Raw genomic sequence first — 17,632 nt, 5'->3', positions numbered from 1 at the left:
CTCCTCGCCTCTTCTTCTAGCATCCTTGCATTTCCGAAGAGCCTTTATTTCACCGCTAGCTCAGTACTTAATCTCCATTCCTATCTCTGTGTCCGCCTGCGGCATCTCTTGTCGCGCCGCTTTCCGCCTCGGCGTATCCTTCCACTTCACCAGCTTCCCTGTATTTCCCCCTAGTTGTCATCTTCGTTTCCGCGCATTGCTCCGAGCATTGCTTGTACTTGTCCGCTGTTTGGTGCGGAAACGGTACCTCTACGTGGCCCATTGTCCGTTGCCTTTGGCCCAAGCCGCCTGGTGCTCGCTGCTCGCTGCTCGCTGCTGCCCAATTGCTCGCTTACAAGTAGTCAGTGGAGTAGAATAACTAGAAGGTCATTCTCCATCTCCATCCGGCGCTGACAAGCAAGGATCCGTTTCTTTACTCAGAGAGTAGACCAGCCTAGAAAGAAAGTAATCAATCCCTTGGACCCCCTCTTATTGTTTCCCCGATATCCGTTTCACTTCCTGCCCTGGTTGGAGCCACGCACTTTATCGCAGAAACCTTGATTCAAGCATCAAGTAGAGTGTGGTTGGCTTCCTTTGGCACAGGGCGTAGCAGACAATACTGTTTTGTGTTGTATTATTTCTTCCTCCTTCCCCTTCTCTTCCTTTCTTCCTGCCCGTCATCTTTTTCGAGCTCGTCTTGGTTTTCTTGCCACTCAGCCATTCAGCCATTCAGTTGCTGGCCCTAACTAGCTTCTTTGTTGGTGGAAGTCGACTCCGCTTTGAATCTCTACTTTTCTTTCTTTCTTGATATCTCTCTCTCTCTCTCTCTCTCTCTTTCTTTTGTGGGTGGCTCAGTCCAGTTGTTTAAACGTCAAGATCCCCAGGCCAGACAAATCTAGCCTGTGTATCTCACTCCAGTCCCATTCCTCTCTTATCGTTTGCCCATCTTTCTCAGGGAAACGCAAAGTCAAGACTCTGGGTGGCTTTCATTTCTCGGTATAAGCCAGTTTTGGTTTCGTCTCTTCCACTGCTTTCGTGTTCGTCTCTGACCTTTTCTTCCCTCTTCCCCCGTCCTCCCCCTTTTTCTTCTTCTTCTTTTTTTTTTTCGTCCTTGACTTTTAGACGGTGCCTCTGTCTTGTTTATTTATCATCTTCTCTTCTGCTGCTTGTCCACAGCTGCTCCCAGTGTCTCGCATTTGTCCTGCTTCCCGTTCCTCGCTTCTCAAGAGGACGAAAGAGGGCTTCCTTGACACTTGGCTGCTTTGTCCTCGCCTATCTTCGCGTAGACTGCCACACCCAAAACTTGTACGACAGCCAGCTGTTGAGACTGATTCTGAGTTGGCTTCTCAAGTTCTGCTGTTACTCGAGCGAGCTCTCCTGCTTTTTTTCGCAGAGTAGGTTTGATACCCGCTTGTACGAGCCAAACAAAAGAGTTGCGGAGTGTTGGCTAGAGACCATTGGGCTCTATGATACTGATACCCGGCTTGTTGCTGCTGTAAGTGTAGCCATAGAGGCCCCATCCGTGCTCCTGCTCCCGTGCTGTGCCTAATCTGACCGTTTCACCGCTCTATGGGCAGCAGAAAAGAAGAATTGGAACAGGAACACGCTCTGAAGCCTTTCGTTCTGAGACATAGGTGCTTACAGTTTCTGGGCTTCTACACTTGCAGCAATACTTGCAGTAACTCTCTCAGTCAGTCTTGGAATACCGGCCTAAAGCTGAGACGATAATCTACCTGTTTGAGTGTGCTGTTGGACTGTTCGCTTCAACCGTCTTTTTTGGGGGGTTTTTTTTCCTCGTTTATTTTTTATTATTATTTTTTTTTCTCGCCATAGCCCGCACGCACGATACAGGCACATCAAGTCTGTCTCTTAAACGCTAGAGCCTTTCTCTAAAGAGGCTTCCTCTTGACACTATTCGCTTCTCAATGTGTGTCCCACCAATCCACGACTCAGTGCAAAATAAGCTTACCACGTCTGGTGCTTCTTCTTCGACTTCAACGGCTTGCTCTTCTCCCGGTGGCCCATGCTCCTCGCCGTCTGATTCTTCTGAGGGGCAGGGCACTTCTCCCACCAATGTTGCCCCTGATATTGTCTCCAGCGCCCAATCCCAAGCCTATATGCCAAGTGCGGAATCAATACCGACAAAGCGGACAGGCTTGGACACAGCCCCTTGTCTACCAGAATACCTAGGCCCGCTGCCGTCACTGTCAGATCAAGTGGCTGGTACTGGTGCTGGTGCTGGTGTTAGTAGCAGTGCCAGTGTTGTTGCTAATGCTGGTATTAGTATTAACGCTATTATCGATACTGGCACTGGTACCAGTGCCCCAACTCTAGTTCCAGTTACCAGTATCGGTACCGGTATCAGTATCAGTACTAGTACCAGTATCAGCACCAGTACCAATGTCAATCCTAATCCCAATCCCAGTCCCAGTCCCAGTCCCAGTCCTAGTCCTGGCCTCAGCCCCAGTCCTAGTCCTAGTCCCAGTACCAGTCCCAGTCCCAGTGCCCCATTTCCTGTTCCTATTTCAATTCCGCCTTCCTCTGGAGTGGCGTCAATTACACCATCATCACTCCATAATCTTGGCAACTTGGACACCACCAACACTGTCCCTGGCACTGGCCTTGACACTCGCATTGACGCTGGCTATGATAAAAGCCCTGGCCTTGCTCAGTCTCCCTCTCCAACTGCCACAGCCGCTGCTAGAGTTACACTCACACCGTTGAATCTATCTGAACCCTCCCCTAGGCTTATTAGCCAGACTACGCCCGATATTGAATCACCCCCTACATCAGACACTCCGCCTAACATTGAGTCAGAGGACAGGTCTATCCTAACTCCTGTTTCCGAGCACCTCTCCTGCTGGCACAACTCTTCTTCGCCTGTCGCCACTTCCAAGTCTACATTTGCCTACTCCTCACCTACACCTGTCTCTACTTGTGTTTCTGTCTCTGGCCATTCTGGCGAATGTTCTGCTTCTTTAGCTGTCTCTTTTAGCCGTGCACAAACACTGACACAGTCACAGCTGCCAGAGCCAGTCCTCATCAAATCGTTAGCCGACGTCGAAGTTGCTATAACTCGTGTATTCCCCAACACTGACGTGAATAATTGTCGCTGGCTTCGCTTGGGCCACTCCTTTAACACGCACTTCAACGCCGAAGCTGATGGTCTACCAATACTTGTATCAGTTGGTCCTAACGACATGAACAGCCTCCTCCGTTCTGAGAGACTCTCTTTAGAGTCTGAAGCCGTGTTGCTCAACTGGATTGCCCAACACCAGCCCATTTCTGGCGCCTCTTCCCCCTTTCACCTACCCCAAACACCACCATCTAGCTCCTCCTTGAGCTCTTATATATCTGCATTGTCTCCTTCCTCCGATTATCCATCTCAGCCTCTCCCATCACATAAGCGCATAGTTGCTGATCCTAGAAGGCCTGCCCAGCCATTTCTGCCTTCTCCCTCTTACACCTCTCTGCTAGACAACAAACGGTGTGGCCATCACAGCCCCCCCAAAGGCCACAAACGAAGCCATTCAGACGCTCTAACTTCTACTCTCTACGCCAACCACCACCAACCCCAAAGTCTATCTCAAGCCCCAAACAACCCTCCGATGGCTCTAATACCCCCCCAGTCTTATCATTCCTATTCAACGATATCCCCCTCTACGCTCACCCACTACTCTACGATTGACTCGGACCTGCACTCCATGTTCCCGGTCTTGCAGTTCCACGGCCGCCCTCAGCCAGACATGCCAATGTATAAACCCTACAACATCAAGAGAAATCCCCGGGGCATCACGCTCTCTCAAATCAAACCCCCGCTGTCTTCGCAGGAGCGGCAAAGCGTCGACTTTCAAATCGGAACAATGCTTCGAAAACTCGCCAAGATACAATCGCCAACAGGCCAGTTTGGCCCTGTGACCAGCATTCTTAATGGGCCGCACTGTCAATCGCGACTCTGCTTCAGCCATGCACAGGACTGGACCGCCAATACGTGGGAGCTAACCTTTCACCGCTTGCTGGAAGGCGCCCTGCGGGACAGCGAAGACCTCTACGTCACGCTTCCTTTCAGCCGCATCCGCGCCAATGCTGAGCGCTTCTTACCCATGCTGCGGCATGTTACACGTCCCAGTCTTGTCTGCGTTGACGCCGGAATCGACGGCAATACTCTAGCATTGCGCGAGGAGGACATTGTGCGGTTATCCCAGTCTGAGCAGGCGCGTATGGCATCTATTATCAAAGATGCTAAATCCCGCATGACAAGCCACACGGAAAGGTCCCGGACTAAACGGCCAATTCCCATGTATACCAGCGCAGAGCAGCAGCCGTCAAGATCCGACGTGGCCATGTACGATTCAACCATGGCAGTGACCGGCCTTGTCGACTGGAGCATGTGTTTCTTTGGGGACCCCCTGTTTGCAGAGGTCCTCAGCCATGGCCCTTCGGTTGACCTGCTCCAAGGCTTCAACGAGACCCCTAGCTCTTCGGGCTTTAGCTTGAACCAGGACACAACTGCGTGGGACGACACGACATCTCCTCGGAGACTGACACCGTGGTCAAGCCTCGTCGAGGACCGACGCAACGCCCATGTGCGTATTCTGCTATACGAATGCTACCACGCCATCTCGCGCATTACTGCACAGTTTGTCCGGCCCAAGACAGCCAACACAGCAACAGAGCTGGCCGCGCGACGGCGTCTGATGCAAGCCATTACAAAGCTTGACGGCATGGATGATGATGGACTGCCGCTGACGATATGTGGGCCGCCAATGAACCAAACAAAGACCAAGATGTCGCCAAACCACCCGCGGCCAAGCGGCGAGATGTCACCAGCCAAGCGACCCCGATCCGTCTCGAGCGACGACGACGATGCAGAGGAAGGGGCCTACACACGCCCTTACGGTTTCAAGAAGTCACCGCCGAGATGATGTTACAAGCTCAGAGATGGGCGAGCGGGGTGGCACGGGTAAATGGTTAGGATTAGATGGCACATGCAGATATATCATGGGTACATGCGACGGGATGCAGTGGGCAGATACCGCGGTTAGCGGCACAGCCTAGACTTTGGCTTGTTTTGTTTTGGCTCTCCGTGGCGAATAGTCGCCGCGTTTCAGCAGCTAGAATTTGCAGCTATCGATCTGCCAGATGCTCTCTCTCTCTCTCTTCCTTTCATTTTCTTTCCGTTATTTACTTTTAGTTTTATTTTTTTTTCTTGTTTCTTTTGCTTTACACTCTGGGGTTTGGGACAGGAACTTATACATTTTGATGTCATCTTTTTTTTTTTTTTTTTTTTACATTCCTATTCTACAGTTTTCCAATACACAAACCAGCTACTTCTTTTGAACTCTACCTGATTCCTCTCGCCACCGCTCTCGATTATTTGTCATGTAGCGGGTGAAGGACTGCGGCCTTGTTCCGGCAAGAAACATGAATTTGGTTTGACTTAGCTTGGTGTTGCACAGAGTCAGCGATGCTCTATTCATTGTCTCGGGGTCATCGATTCGTGAGCTTGTGTTTCCTATTTTGTTCTGACCTAATTACGTTTGCTGGCGAAGAAGGTGTAGAGATTTTGTTTGTCCTTGATTGTTGTCCCTCGGCTGTTTTCAGTCGTCGCCTTTGCTGTCCATTCGTTTTGATTCCCTTCGTTCAGTTTTGTTTTCACTTCTCTGTCCCCACCCCGACTCTTTCCGCCTGGCCCCTGGCTCCTTTCGTTTCCCTCATGCTGACCTGCCTTTCGGGGCCTATTCGTGTCTTCGCGTCAGACAGTAGTCCGTCCTAGGGCAGTCTCAACAACACACACTATCCTAATGCTCCTCCCGCGCATCCTCGGTCATAACCTTTACTACTCTTCGTCTTGCGAACCCTCATCGCGAGGAAGCTGGAGCCCCATGAGGCCCAGCAGATTTCCAGTCGGCCCCGACATGCCGCCCTGACTCTTGAAGCTTTCAAGCAAATTTCTAGCGAGGTTAAAGTCAATGTCCAGCTCTTCGTCGTCCTGCCCATCGCTCTCCAATTCGGCACGTCTGTTGTCGTTTTCAATAGCTGCGTTTGGCCGGCTAGCAGAAGCGGCAGAAGACGCTGTGTCGGTCGGCGCACCTTTCGGCACACTAGACTTAGTTCCGATCTTGGGAGGCCCAGAGCTTGTCGGCTCATCAAGCGTCAAGGCCCCGTGGCCTTTGAGTTCGGCCTCCATTTGATGCATTAACTCAAGAGCCTCCTCCATGTCCCGATCCTTAGTACTCTTTGAGCTGCTAGACTTGGCTTTGGTGTCTGGAGTAAAAGCCTGGACTTGTGTGGGTTTTGGCGGGCTGGACTTGAGAGTCAGTATCTCTCTCATCATGTCAGTAAACGCCTTTTCATCAAATGCTACGTCTGGCTCGTCGTCATCAGCATCATCATCAAACTGGCTCTCATTGCCCGAGCCAGAGCCTGCTCCATGCGCATCTGCACCATTGTCACTGCTGTCATCATCGCTGCTGCCGCCGCCATCCTCTTCGTCGTCGTCTTCGATATCAGATTCCCCAATTTTGACCCCGTCAATTCCCGCGCTTTCGTCATCCAGAAACGCCTCAAAGCGAGATACAATCTTCCGAAGACTTTCTTGAGCATTAGAATCGCCAAACCCAGAGCCTTTAGCATCCTCCTTGCCCGGGAGATCCTTCATGCTTGAACTAACACCAGCCGTTGGGGGATTTTCCCTAGCCCTTTTACCCTCAAGCTCACGCTCAAACTCGTTAAAGTCAATGTCAAGCCAGGAATCGTCATCATCACGGCTAGCTCCTTCCCATTTCGATATCTCCTCAGGAGTGGGCAGCGAGTCCTCGCCATCTACTTCGATGTCCTCGAGAAGAATCGATAATTCACGTATCAATCGATTGTCACTCTTAGCAGCCTTGGCAGCAAGTATTTCAAAGCCCGTTGTCAGCTTCATGCCGAGCTCGGCACGTTCAACCGCTCGTAAGGTCTCAGCCTGAGGCAGCTTTCCAGCGCGCTCCTTGGCATGTGCAATAGACTGCGCCCAAACGGGAGGTGGCTCGAAGCGCTGCGACCGGAGCTGCGCAAAAAGGACCTTGGTGAACTTGACGCTCGTAGTAACTAGATCTTTTGGAGGAAAGCTGAGAGGAGGGGTACCCGGCGAAACTTTTGTCGGGGGAGATAAAATCAGATTGAGAGACACAGGGTCTCGCAAGTAAAATGCCTCCACAGCTGGTGCCACAGACTTTGGTCGTTCGTGCAAGATATAGGCTAGTTTTCGTGGGATTGTGATCAGCGAGTGATGCAGCATCTGAGTGATTTGGCCCGGGAAGTTTCGTAGGCGATGAAATGCTTCTTTCTCCAGCGCATCAGAATGATACAGACTATAGACATTAGCTGCAGCAGATGACGTTGTACTGGATTGTTCTGCACTGGATAATGTTGTGCTGCGTCCGCCCTGAGACCCCAGGCCTGTACCCATCGGCTCGCAGACCTTTTGAGTGAGACTTTGTACCGCCATGGCAAGCGATAAAGCATGCTGCTCTGCGCTTCTAGTTCGGGTTTTAAAATTAGAAGCCGTGGCTAGGGACATTTCAACATGTGGCGGCGGTAAAATTAGCAACTGGCCCTGGTGTAGCCATACACGAAAGCGGTCCATTTCAGGACTCAGCCATTTTGGAACGGCACTCGCAGCCTCAACAAGGAGAAATTCGCCGTCGCTGTCAGAGATTCGAGCCCAAATATCTGGGAACAAGAGCGTGAGCTGTCGGAGAAGATACACCATCAGCCACTCATCGTCCACTGAGTCGCCATATTCCATGGTTCCACCAAGGTAAATGAGACCTAGAAGGCCGAGAACAGGTTAGCCGCGATTATCACAAATGATTCCAAGGGCTTTTTGAAGATGAGCTTCACCATTTTCATCCTTTGCCTCTAAAGGGTTCTCATCTTTGTACCAAATGTATTCCTTGGTCAAGGTTGAGCGAAGCCTTACGAACTCTCGGCGGACTTCCTGGAGTCGCAGCAGCTGCTGCCTGGCAGATAGGCTACGTCCGATGATGAATATCTGGTACTCGGCGGTGTTCTCCGGAAGCAGACGGTCGGGTTCTAGGCCAAGCCCATTGAGGGATTCAGCACCCTCGTGTAGTGAGGGTATCGACATGGCTGATGGATTTTTGCTTTTCGACGCAAGACCAAGCTCAAGTAGAATAAGTTTGTCTTAAAATTAAAATGGGAGCTAGCAAGTCCCACGAAGCTCTTCCAAGTGTCATACCAGACCCATATTCAGATTTCAGGGGACAGCAACGATTCGGCTGATTGACACGATGAACAATTGCTTTTTTTTTTTTTTCTTTTCCCAGTATTTGAAGCATGAAGCACTGGCTGATGGATTGATATGCCAGCCTTGCGCGCCCCACAAATAGTAAGCGGATGCGCTCCACTTATACTTACTTATTCTCGCCGTAGGTTGGCAGGTGCCGAAGCTGTTGAGTCAAGACAGGAAGTTGCTCGAGTTTTGCTATCTTCAGCACAAGTGCTCTCCGAGGCCCGGAGATATCTGTTTTGCTGTTTTACAGAGTGCCGTATTGTCTCTGGCCAATCACTTAACCTATCTGCAAAGTGAGGGAGAGTATTAAAAACCCACCACAACTCATCAACCACTGATCGATCGCCTTCGCAAGCACCAAACATGATATACGACAACAAAAGAGTTTTGTCCAACGTTTTGAATTCACAGGAATGTCCCCCTCACCCCTAGGCTTCGTGGCACTGAAGAAACGGCTAGCTGACACGTCACCCGCCGGCAAGCAGTACCAGTACCAGAGGACGAAGTGTAGAAACCCATTTCCCAATCCGAATCCGATTGAGCGCCAATGGGGCCTATCAAAACAGATTGCCTGAGCTTGATTTTATAACCCCCCCCCCCCCCCCATACTTAAATTTACAGCCCTTCCTGCTCCCTCATAATCTCATCAGCGTGGAAACTTACAACATTTTATTCTATTTCCATTTTCCGAGCCGTTCCATGTCTTGGCCAATGTAAATAACCTAACCCTAACCCTAGTGTTGGTAGTGGGAGCCCAATGCGGGAAACTGAATTCTCCGAGTTCATGACATCAGCGATTCCATTGCAACATCAAGCATCAAGAAAGCCCCGCAGATAAAGCGAAGTAGCCCATCAAAGAAGTCCTTTTGTCATCTATTGTCTAGATAGACGTGCTAGCTCTCTGCCCCTTGTTAGAATTGGGGGGTTTCAGATCCTGGATTGCTTAATTCCGCCTCTCAAGAACGTGAGGCTTGTAGCTTGTGATGCCTACCTCGGAGGAAAGCCGCCAGCCCGCTTGTACAATCGCTTGTTGCATATATGGAGTATGGAATCGCGTCACTTTCAAGTGTCCATGTCTCGAAGAAGTGGATCTCAGGCCTGAGGCGAGGGACCTTTTGTTAGCCTGCTTCTGGTAGAATTAAACTTCTGACCACACACATTTAGTGCTAGAAATGGAGCATCGGGTGGAAGCCCTGATGCAAAAAGTTCCAATGCTTTAGATAGAGAGAAAAGAGGCGAATGCGGAATGTAGATAGGGAAATTAAAATACGCACACCTTTGGCTCGAGACTACAGCATGGCAACATCTAGTCTAGTTAGGATTGGAGATGACGGACAATGGCTGAGCAGTAGGCTGCTTAGTAGCATCTACCGCACTGTTTCGCTATTATTTTACAAGTGGGCTTGCCCTGCGACAGGAAGACGCTGAGGGCGATCAGAGGGCGGGCTAAAACTAAAGGACACCAATCCTTGCTTCTTGCTAAGCTGCTATAGAGTCTATTCGCAAGTAAGACGCCGAGATTGGGAGATGTAGACAGTTGAAGCCATGGAGCTAAAAGTGAAAGCACCCGAGTAGAGTGAAAGCAGAAGCAGGATACTGGCAGCAAGCTCCCCCCCCCCCCCCCCCCATCACTGCAACTTGAGGTAGTAGAGACCAAGGGTGGAGTGTAGATAGATCCATGGGCATTTTCATTTGTTCATTGGTTCATTTCTCCCTTTCTCCCTTTCTCCCTTTCCTTGCCGTGGCCTTAGCAGCTAGGAGGAACCTTTGTGCTGCAGTTGTGGTAAGAGGGTTGCCAATGCAAAGAGCAGGATAGATACAGCACATCATGCCGAGCTGGTATAGGTCCACACTAGGTATAGGCGTTGGAGCACATGGCCGACAAAAGACCCCCTCAAGTAGAAGTCGCGTGCACCGCATACTTGTCTCTTCTCCCTTTAGTTTCGCAACAATAGATGCCGAGCCTGCCCATCTACATTGGGGGTTTTTCCTTTTTTTTTCTTTCTTTTTCGGCGCACTACTCTCTAGCCCGCGCACCCGACAATCTCCCCTATGTTCGTGCATGTTCCTGGATTGCAGGTGCTAACGCAATGAAGGAGCCGGAAGCTTGGAGCAAATAGGGAAATAGAGACGCATTCTATCATCGAAGTAGACGCAAGCCCAAATACCTTCTTAGCACTAGCTAGCTATCTAGCTGGGACCCTTGCTATTTGATGTTTCATCCTGTCAACTGTAAGAGGTGAATTCCCCGCAGGTTAGTCGGCCTAGAATACCAAGAGAACATGAGCATGTGCCTTTGCCCTCTGGCTGGCCGGGCTTCTAACAGGCTTCTAGTGGAGATCGCCGTCCGGTCGGCCGCCTGTGACAAGCCACACACGTACGGAGCAGATATCGTGCGGTCCAGTATCGCGGGGTCGAAGACGAGTAGAATTGAATGCTGTCCTGATTAGATCCCTGTCAGCCACCAGTCCAGCATCTTGGGTTGGTCTGCTTGCTGCCAGCCAGCTAGCCACGGCTCATACAAAAGGCCCACAGATAAAGCGATTGCCATCACCTCCGAACTTCTCTCATTTACAGAAGTCCCTCGAGTCAGTTGCTCCAAGGAACAGGCGACGCCCCTGCTCTGCTCCAACTACATATCAGACAGATATCGTTATTTGCTCCTACTCGTAGTATCTCCTGAGATTGCAATGGGGGAATTGGAGGAAGCAAAGCCGGCCATTTGAGCTAAAAGAGTATTCTATTGACGTGTTTGGCATGTGGGATAAGAAGCCTAAGAGAGACCATGTCAATTTGCAGATAGGCAGGCCCGTAAATTTTTTAGTGTTTTTTAGTGTTTTTTATTTTTTTTTTTAAAAAAAAAGAAATTAATTTTTTTCAATATTTCCCAAATATTCCTTCAAAATCTTTTCACTTTTTTTTTTTTTTTTTTTTTTTTAATTTTCTTCTCCCCAGCACTGTGATAATACTAGGTGATCCCGTATGTGCGACAGCGATCTCGAGATATGTCTAATAATCATTCCCCATTATAGACTCATGATTGCCATAATCTATGCGTCTCCCCAAGGATAGTCGTCAAGTTAAGCCTCATAGAGCCAAGCAAAGGCCAAGCGATGCCAAGATACACGGCCAAGAAAAGCCAGATGGCGGCCCCAAGGGCCAAGACAAAAAGAAAGAGGGATCTTGGACTTCCCGCAGCCTCTCCACTCAAACAATAGAGTCCTAAGATATCAAGACCGCCCACCCCCTATACTATAGTACGCTGCAGCACGTCTCCTTCCTCCAGTGTCCAAGACAAATAAACCAGCAATGGAGCATCATCCCATTACCCCGCCACCGCCGTTCTTACGTCTCTATAGCATGCTATGCCGCAGCGCGATACCCTCTTATCAAGAGGCCAAGAGGCACAGGCCCGCTAGACACCAAAAGGGAAGCCCAAAAACAAATGGGTTACAGCATAGGCGATGGCTGCCACGGCGAATATGCCCGTAGCGCACACATCGTGTCGCCAAAGCCATGGCATCATGAGGCACCAAAGCATCATGCTGCTTAGCTAGGTCGCGGACGTCAAACAAAGGAACTTTTTTATACTTGGCTCAGCATCTGATAACAAAGGAAGACTCTGGAGATAACGGCGTTTTCTAACCCATGTCCTGGATGCGCTCTGCTTGCTATCTAGCACACCCCCACCCCTCGTCTAAACCATGCATGTCACGTCACTTTTATGGCCATTGATGACCGACGCTCGCTCTCTGCTGACGATCTCACATTAAGTTTAAACTTCCCACCCACCATGTCTGTCCATTCTCCTGCCTCTTTAGGAAGTCGCCTTGGATAACACCTCGAGAAACGCAGTCAGAGAGATATCGCAAGGGTGGAGGAGTGAGGGGTGAGGGGTGAGAGGAGAGGGCGAGAGGGATATGAGCACAGTTGAAAAGGAGGAAAGACGCGGGACACAGGACGAAATGACACAAAATAAAAAGAAATAAAATGGCACGAAATGAGGTAAAAAAAATAAACACAGCGGCAAAGTATCCAAGACCCCGGCCTGCTAGGTACTGGCTGTCTCTTGCTGTCTATCGCTCGGCTTGAGTTTCTTGATAAGCTGTGAGCAAGAGAGAGAGAGATAGTGTGTGGGCATTAATCCTTAGCCTAGGCTTGACACTAGAAATGCCATCTTAACAAGGATTCCCGCCGGTTATCGTTACTACTTGCAATCAGACGCCGGATCCGCCTCTAATCGGACGCCCCAGGCCTAGTTTAGTGGCTTTAGCTAGCCGGCTCACAATGCCCAGAGCGCCCTTTTTTGATCAGTTTTTTTCCGTTAGTGTCAGGAAAGGCAACAGGAAGATTCAACAGGCAGATGATAGAGGGAGGGAAGGGCGGAGGACAGAGGACAGAGGGAAGAGGAACCCCTACTACATGGTTGGACTAACAAGTAGTACTCCAGCGTTTTGGCACTACGCTACATATTTCCATGTTCGTCTATCCACAGCTATAAGACCCCCCAGCACGCCTCTTGCATTCTCAGATACAGCTTCTCTTTCTCTCCCTTTCTGCAGCCACCGAACCTTTCACAGCACGCCGCGAGACAGCCCTGTTCCCGCCCCCCCCCCCCCCCCCCTCTTTCCGTGCTTGGCCGCTGGGCTTTTCCCCAAAGGACTGCTTTGTTTTTTTCTCTCGGAATCCAATCAGACTCTCGCTCGCAAAATGGGCTTCTCCTTGCGCAAACAACAGGCTGGTGAGCCTGCAGTCGAGGACGATGCCGTGGCAAGCACCTCCAGCCTCGATGCCCCCGACCGCCTTGCCCGAGTGCGCAAGATCTCCAAGTGGGATCCTTTCCTAGACGTTGAAACGCTCGACAAGGTCGACGAAACTCTCCAGTCTGGCGACGTTGAGAAGGAAACTGCCGTTGGGCACACCTTGTATGAGGACGACTCGCCCTATGCCGAAGTCAGGGCCGCTGTAAGTGATCTCTTTTCTGCGCTTCCTGCGTTTTATGCTCTTCCTCGCCTTCTTCTTCTCCTGCTTCTACTTCCAAATTTTCCTTTCTCCCTTTCTTTCTTTCCTCCCTTCTTACGCCGCTTGGCTCATTGCTTGCGCTGAAACACTCTTGCCATTGGGCGGGCTCCTTGTGCTGTTGCGTCTGGCGCTTCTTTGAGTAAATGGCCACTTATAATTATTTGACCTGCCACCCATGCCGCATCATTCCTTCCTTCCCCCCAAGCAAGCAGCCCTCTGTTGTTTTCTCTCCCACGTTGCACCCCCTTGCTACTCCAATCCTTTGCTGTTATCAATCAAATCAGGGCCAAGACTAACCAACGCATCTTGGTTCTCGCCAACTAGGTCCCCAACACCGACGACCCTGATACCCCTTGCAGCACTATCCGTGCCTGGGTTATTGGCGGCCTTCTTTGCACCATCGTTGCCGCCTGCAACATCTTGCTGGGTCTGCGCCGCTCTCCCATCGTTATCTCAGCCACCGTTGTCCAGTTGATCTGCTACCCGTAAGCCGCCAACCGCCCGTTCCCGTCGTCTCTTCTAGTCTCCAGCGCTCCGCTAACACTTGCCGTCTTCCTCCCCTTGTCTCTGCTAGTATCGGTGTCGCTTGGGGGAAGTTTATGCCCAACTATGACTTCCACCTCTTTGGCGAGGTCATCCCTCTTAACCCTGGCGATTTTACCGTCAAGGAACATACCGTCATTACCATCATGACCGCCGCGGGGGCCACCTCCTCGTATGCCATTGATATCCTTTTGGCCCAGGAGATATTCTACAACCAGTACTTTGGCTGGGGCTTCCAGATCCTCCTCATTCTTTCCACACAGGCCATGGGCTTTGGTCTTGCTGGTGTCCTCCGCCGTTTCCTGATCTGGCCTGCATCCATGGTCTGGCCTGCCACCCTGATTTTCACTACGGTGATGTTCTCGCTGCACGACCATTCGCCTTCTGACCCCTCCCTCACTAACGGCTGGACCATGGGCCGATACACCTTTTTCCTCGTCGTTGCCGCCTGCACTTTTGTGTATGAGTGGATTCCCCAGGTCTTTGCTCAGTTCCTCCAGATCTTCACCTTTGCCACCTGGATTGCCCCTAATAACGTTGTGGTCAACCAGCTTCTGGGCGGCCAGACTGGCCTTGGCCTAATCCCCATATCATTCGACTGGTCAATCATTTCTGGCTTCCTGCTCTCCCCTCTCCAGACCCCGGCTTTCGCCATCTGGAACGTCGCGTTTGGCATCTTCATGATGCTCCTGGGCTGTGTTGGCTTGGCCTATGCCGGCCCCGAGTACATGAAATATCTGCCCATCTCTGCCAACAGGAACTTTGACCACTTTGCCCAGCCTTACAACACATCGCGAATCTTAACATCCACCTTTGAGTTCAACGAGACGGCCTATCAGGAGTACTCTCCCCTTCTTCTAGGCCCGGCTTTCTCTTTGTCGTACGGCATGGGCTTCGCTGGCCTAGTCTCTACTATCGTCCACGTTGCGCTGTTTTACGGCCAGGACATTGTCGCCCGCACCCAAGACCTCAAGTACGAGCCCCCAGATGTCCACCTGAAGCTCATGCGCAAGTACAAAGAAGCGCCTGAGTGGTGGTTTATGAGCATCTTCGCTCTCTCATTTACTTTTGGAATGGTTGCGTCGCAGGCCTGGTCTACCCACTTGCCGTGGTGGGCATACATCGTTTGCATTCTCATTGCCGTCTTCTTTATCCTCCCCGTAGGTATTATCCAAGCCATAACCAACCAGCAGACCGGCCTGAATGTCATTACTGAAATGATCATCGGCTACATGCTGCCTGGCCGCCCTATTGCTATGATGCTGTTCAAGTCCTGGGGCTACATGACCTGCTACAACGGCCTCGCCTATGTTTCTGACATGAAGATTGGCCACTACATGAAAATCCCCCCTCGCACTATGTTTGCCGCCCAAGCCTTTGCTGTCATCTGGTTGTCCTTTGTCCAGATTGCCACATACAACTTCTTACGCGATAATGTGAACGGCATCTGTACCACTACGCAGGCGCAAGGACTCACTTGCCCTGGTTCTCGCACATTCTACAATGCCTCGGTCATTTGGGGTGTCATTGGCCCTAAGCGCATTTTCGGGGCTGGAGCTATCTACGGCTGGACCAACTGGATGTGGCTGGTGGGCGGTGTTCTCCCGGTTGCCCAGTATTTCCTAGCCCGTCGCTATCCCCGCAGCCCCATCCGCTATGTCTTCTGGCCCGCCATCTTTGGTGCTGCAGGTATGATCCCCCCGGCCACTACATGGTACCTAGCTCAATGGTGCATTGTTGGCCTCATCTTCAACTCGTTTATCCGCAATCGCTGGAACGGCTGGTGGACTCGCTACAACTACGTACTTTCTGGCGCTCTGGACATTGGCACTGCAATCTGCATTGTCATTGTTGCCTTGGGTCTTGGTCTAGGAAATGCAAACTTCCCCGAGTGGTGGGGCAACACCGTCTTCAACAACAACCTGGACGCCAACGAAGCCGCCGTTACCAAGACTCTGCCCGATGATGGCTCTTTCATTGGCCCTTCTTCATGGTAGGGCTAGCTTTGCGGGGGGCGCTTGAGAAGTGACATTGCAGCTTGAAGACTGCAGACGTCTCTAACAAATCTTATGATGATGGGACATGACTACATGACTGTACGTAGGTTGGAGGCGAGAAGAAGCCATTACCCATGTTTTTGCTTGTATATAACTCTTAGCTCTTGGTGGTGGTGATTTGTTTCTTGTTTAATATTTAAATTTATCTATTCTATTCAAACGTGTATACAAATGATGTGAGCATCAATTTAGAACAAGCACGCACGATAGTCATATTGCATTGTAATTACACATCCTTTTGCTTGCGATCATATCAAGCTTGCGATTTCACATTAACTCTGGCACTAGAGTCTCGGGAAGAGTCAAATTCGAGCATTGTAGCGTTTATATTGATCGGTTCGCTTTTATCTTAGTTCCATTGTTGATTGGCCAATATCCTTAGGTTTACGTTTATGCAAATCTTCGCTCGGTCTCGTGGCTTGTACATTAATTGAAGTAATGCCCTGGTTTATTGCAGTTGTAGAAAGACCTTCCTCTCCTTCGGGTGGCAGTGGGATAGGTACGTCTGTACTTGTTATGCTAAATAACGGGCGGCACTTCGTACTTTTCCAGGCTCGATTCGAAACGAACAGTCTCGAAGAAATCTAGCCAAGATGTGCGGGTAATCAAAACTAAAAGAAGTTCGGGGTACTTGTCAATCACAACTTGGCGCAGGTTCATGATCTTGGATTTATCGTCACATCCAATTCCCAAAAGCTCGCCCTCGTCAATCAGCTTAGAATATCGCACCAGCATTTGTGGCATGGTCTCGTCTAGCAAGAAGTCAAAACTTCTCAATTTTTCCAGGTATTTGATTTCAGCATATTTCATCCAAGCCATCGAAGATCTTTGCAAGATATCAATCGCTTCATCGAAGCCATCACAGAACTGAATTTTCATTTGAAGCTCTTGCGAGACCGTTTCCCGCAGTAGTCTAAGCATGCGAGCATGAGTCGCCCGATCGAGATATTTGATGTCGCGAATTTCAAGATCGATTTCAACGAGAGATGAATTGATTATTTGGAACCATACGGGCCAGCCGACTTTCCGCGATAGAATTGCATAATCGGGGACAAAGAAGGACCACCGGTTTTCAGTCAGTGTTGTTCCAGTTACTCTGCTTGCCCTGGCTCGGCTAGCTTCTTCTTCTTCTTGTTGTTCTTTCTTTTCGATTGCTTGGCAGTCTAGTTTCGTCTCGATCGCGAGTTTTAATTCGTTCAGCTCTTCCATGGCGTATTCCATCTGGGAGAGTCCACCAGAAGTGTTATCTGTGGTTGTCTGTGCCATTGTGTTGGTTTCTGTATCCTCGTAACACTCTGACGACGAAGGGGTTGTAGGCAACGCTGAATCGGAATTATCTAGGGGAGAAGAGTCGGCTATCATGTCAAGTTGAAATGGCTTTGCTGGATGATGTTAATCTTGGTATGTAGCGTTCGTCAGCAAACACGGACTCAATTATGTATTGCAAGGGATGTTGGTAGATTCATTTTTTCCAATCTCATCTCTAAGGAGATTGCGAATTTCCATCTCATGATCTAATATCCTTTAGGGTTTCGTGGTTGGATACTAACCCTTATATCTTCAGCAGGCACAGGGGGTCTGTGGCTTTTATAGGCACTAAGTGTGCAAAATGACACTCACTGGCTTAGCTTGTCCATGCAGGTATGTCAATGTTAACTGCCATAGAAAGGATCCAGGTGTTATATTAGATACTTGACGCACAATGATGCGTCTGTAAAGACCCAAGCAAAAC

At 50.2% G+C, this 17,632-nt stretch overlaps 4 protein-coding genes across 4 annotated transcripts; 2 read left to right on the top strand and 2 right to left on the bottom strand.

Annotated features, from left to right (window-relative positions):
* Positions 1-1,904: 1,904 nt before the first annotated feature.
* Positions 1,905-4,904, top strand: HOO65_030578 (uncharacterized protein; the record flags this gene model as incomplete). Its single annotated transcript, XM_071000447.1, has 1 exon — positions 1,905-4,904. The coding sequence occupies one exon, from the start codon at positions 1,905-1,907 to the stop codon at positions 4,902-4,904; it is 3,000 nt and encodes a 999-aa protein (XP_070860257.1).
* A 914-nt stretch (positions 4,905-5,818) lies between these two features.
* On the bottom strand, positions 5,819-8,113 carry HOO65_030577 (Protein ecdysoneless -like protein; the record flags this gene model as incomplete). The annotated part of the gene is made up of 2 exons (XM_071001951.1): positions 5,819-7,794; positions 7,867-8,113. 2 exons carry the CDS (start codon positions 8,111-8,113, stop codon positions 5,819-5,821), a joined length of 2,223 nt encoding a protein of 740 aa, XP_070860256.1.
* A 4,875-nt stretch (positions 8,114-12,988) lies between these two features.
* Positions 12,989-15,840, top strand: HOO65_030576 (OPT family small oligopeptide transporter; the record flags this gene model as incomplete). Its single annotated transcript, XM_071001866.1, has 3 exons — positions 12,989-13,243; positions 13,625-13,785; positions 13,875-15,840. 3 exons carry the CDS (start codon positions 12,989-12,991, stop codon positions 15,838-15,840), a joined length of 2,382 nt encoding a protein of 793 aa, XP_070860255.1.
* A 579-nt stretch (positions 15,841-16,419) lies between these two features.
* HOO65_030575 (Importin beta-related nuclear transport receptor) lies at positions 16,420-17,166 on the bottom strand (the record flags this gene model as incomplete). The annotated part of the gene is made up of 1 exon (XM_071000446.1): positions 16,420-17,166. The coding sequence occupies one exon, from the start codon at positions 17,164-17,166 to the stop codon at positions 16,420-16,422; it is 747 nt and encodes a 248-aa protein (XP_070860254.1).
* Positions 17,167-17,632: the final 466 nt, after the last annotated feature.

This window comes from Ceratocystis lukuohia, assembly GCF_044167205.1.
Source record: "Ceratocystis lukuohia strain C4212 chromosome Unknown Supercontig3_pilon, whole genome shotgun sequence".
In the NCBI taxonomy this organism is placed as follows: domain Eukaryota; kingdom Fungi; phylum Ascomycota; class Sordariomycetes; order Microascales; family Ceratocystidaceae; genus Ceratocystis; species Ceratocystis lukuohia.
Note: the sequence above shows the minus strand (reverse complement) of the source record. Positions and strands in the feature narration are given on the sequence as shown.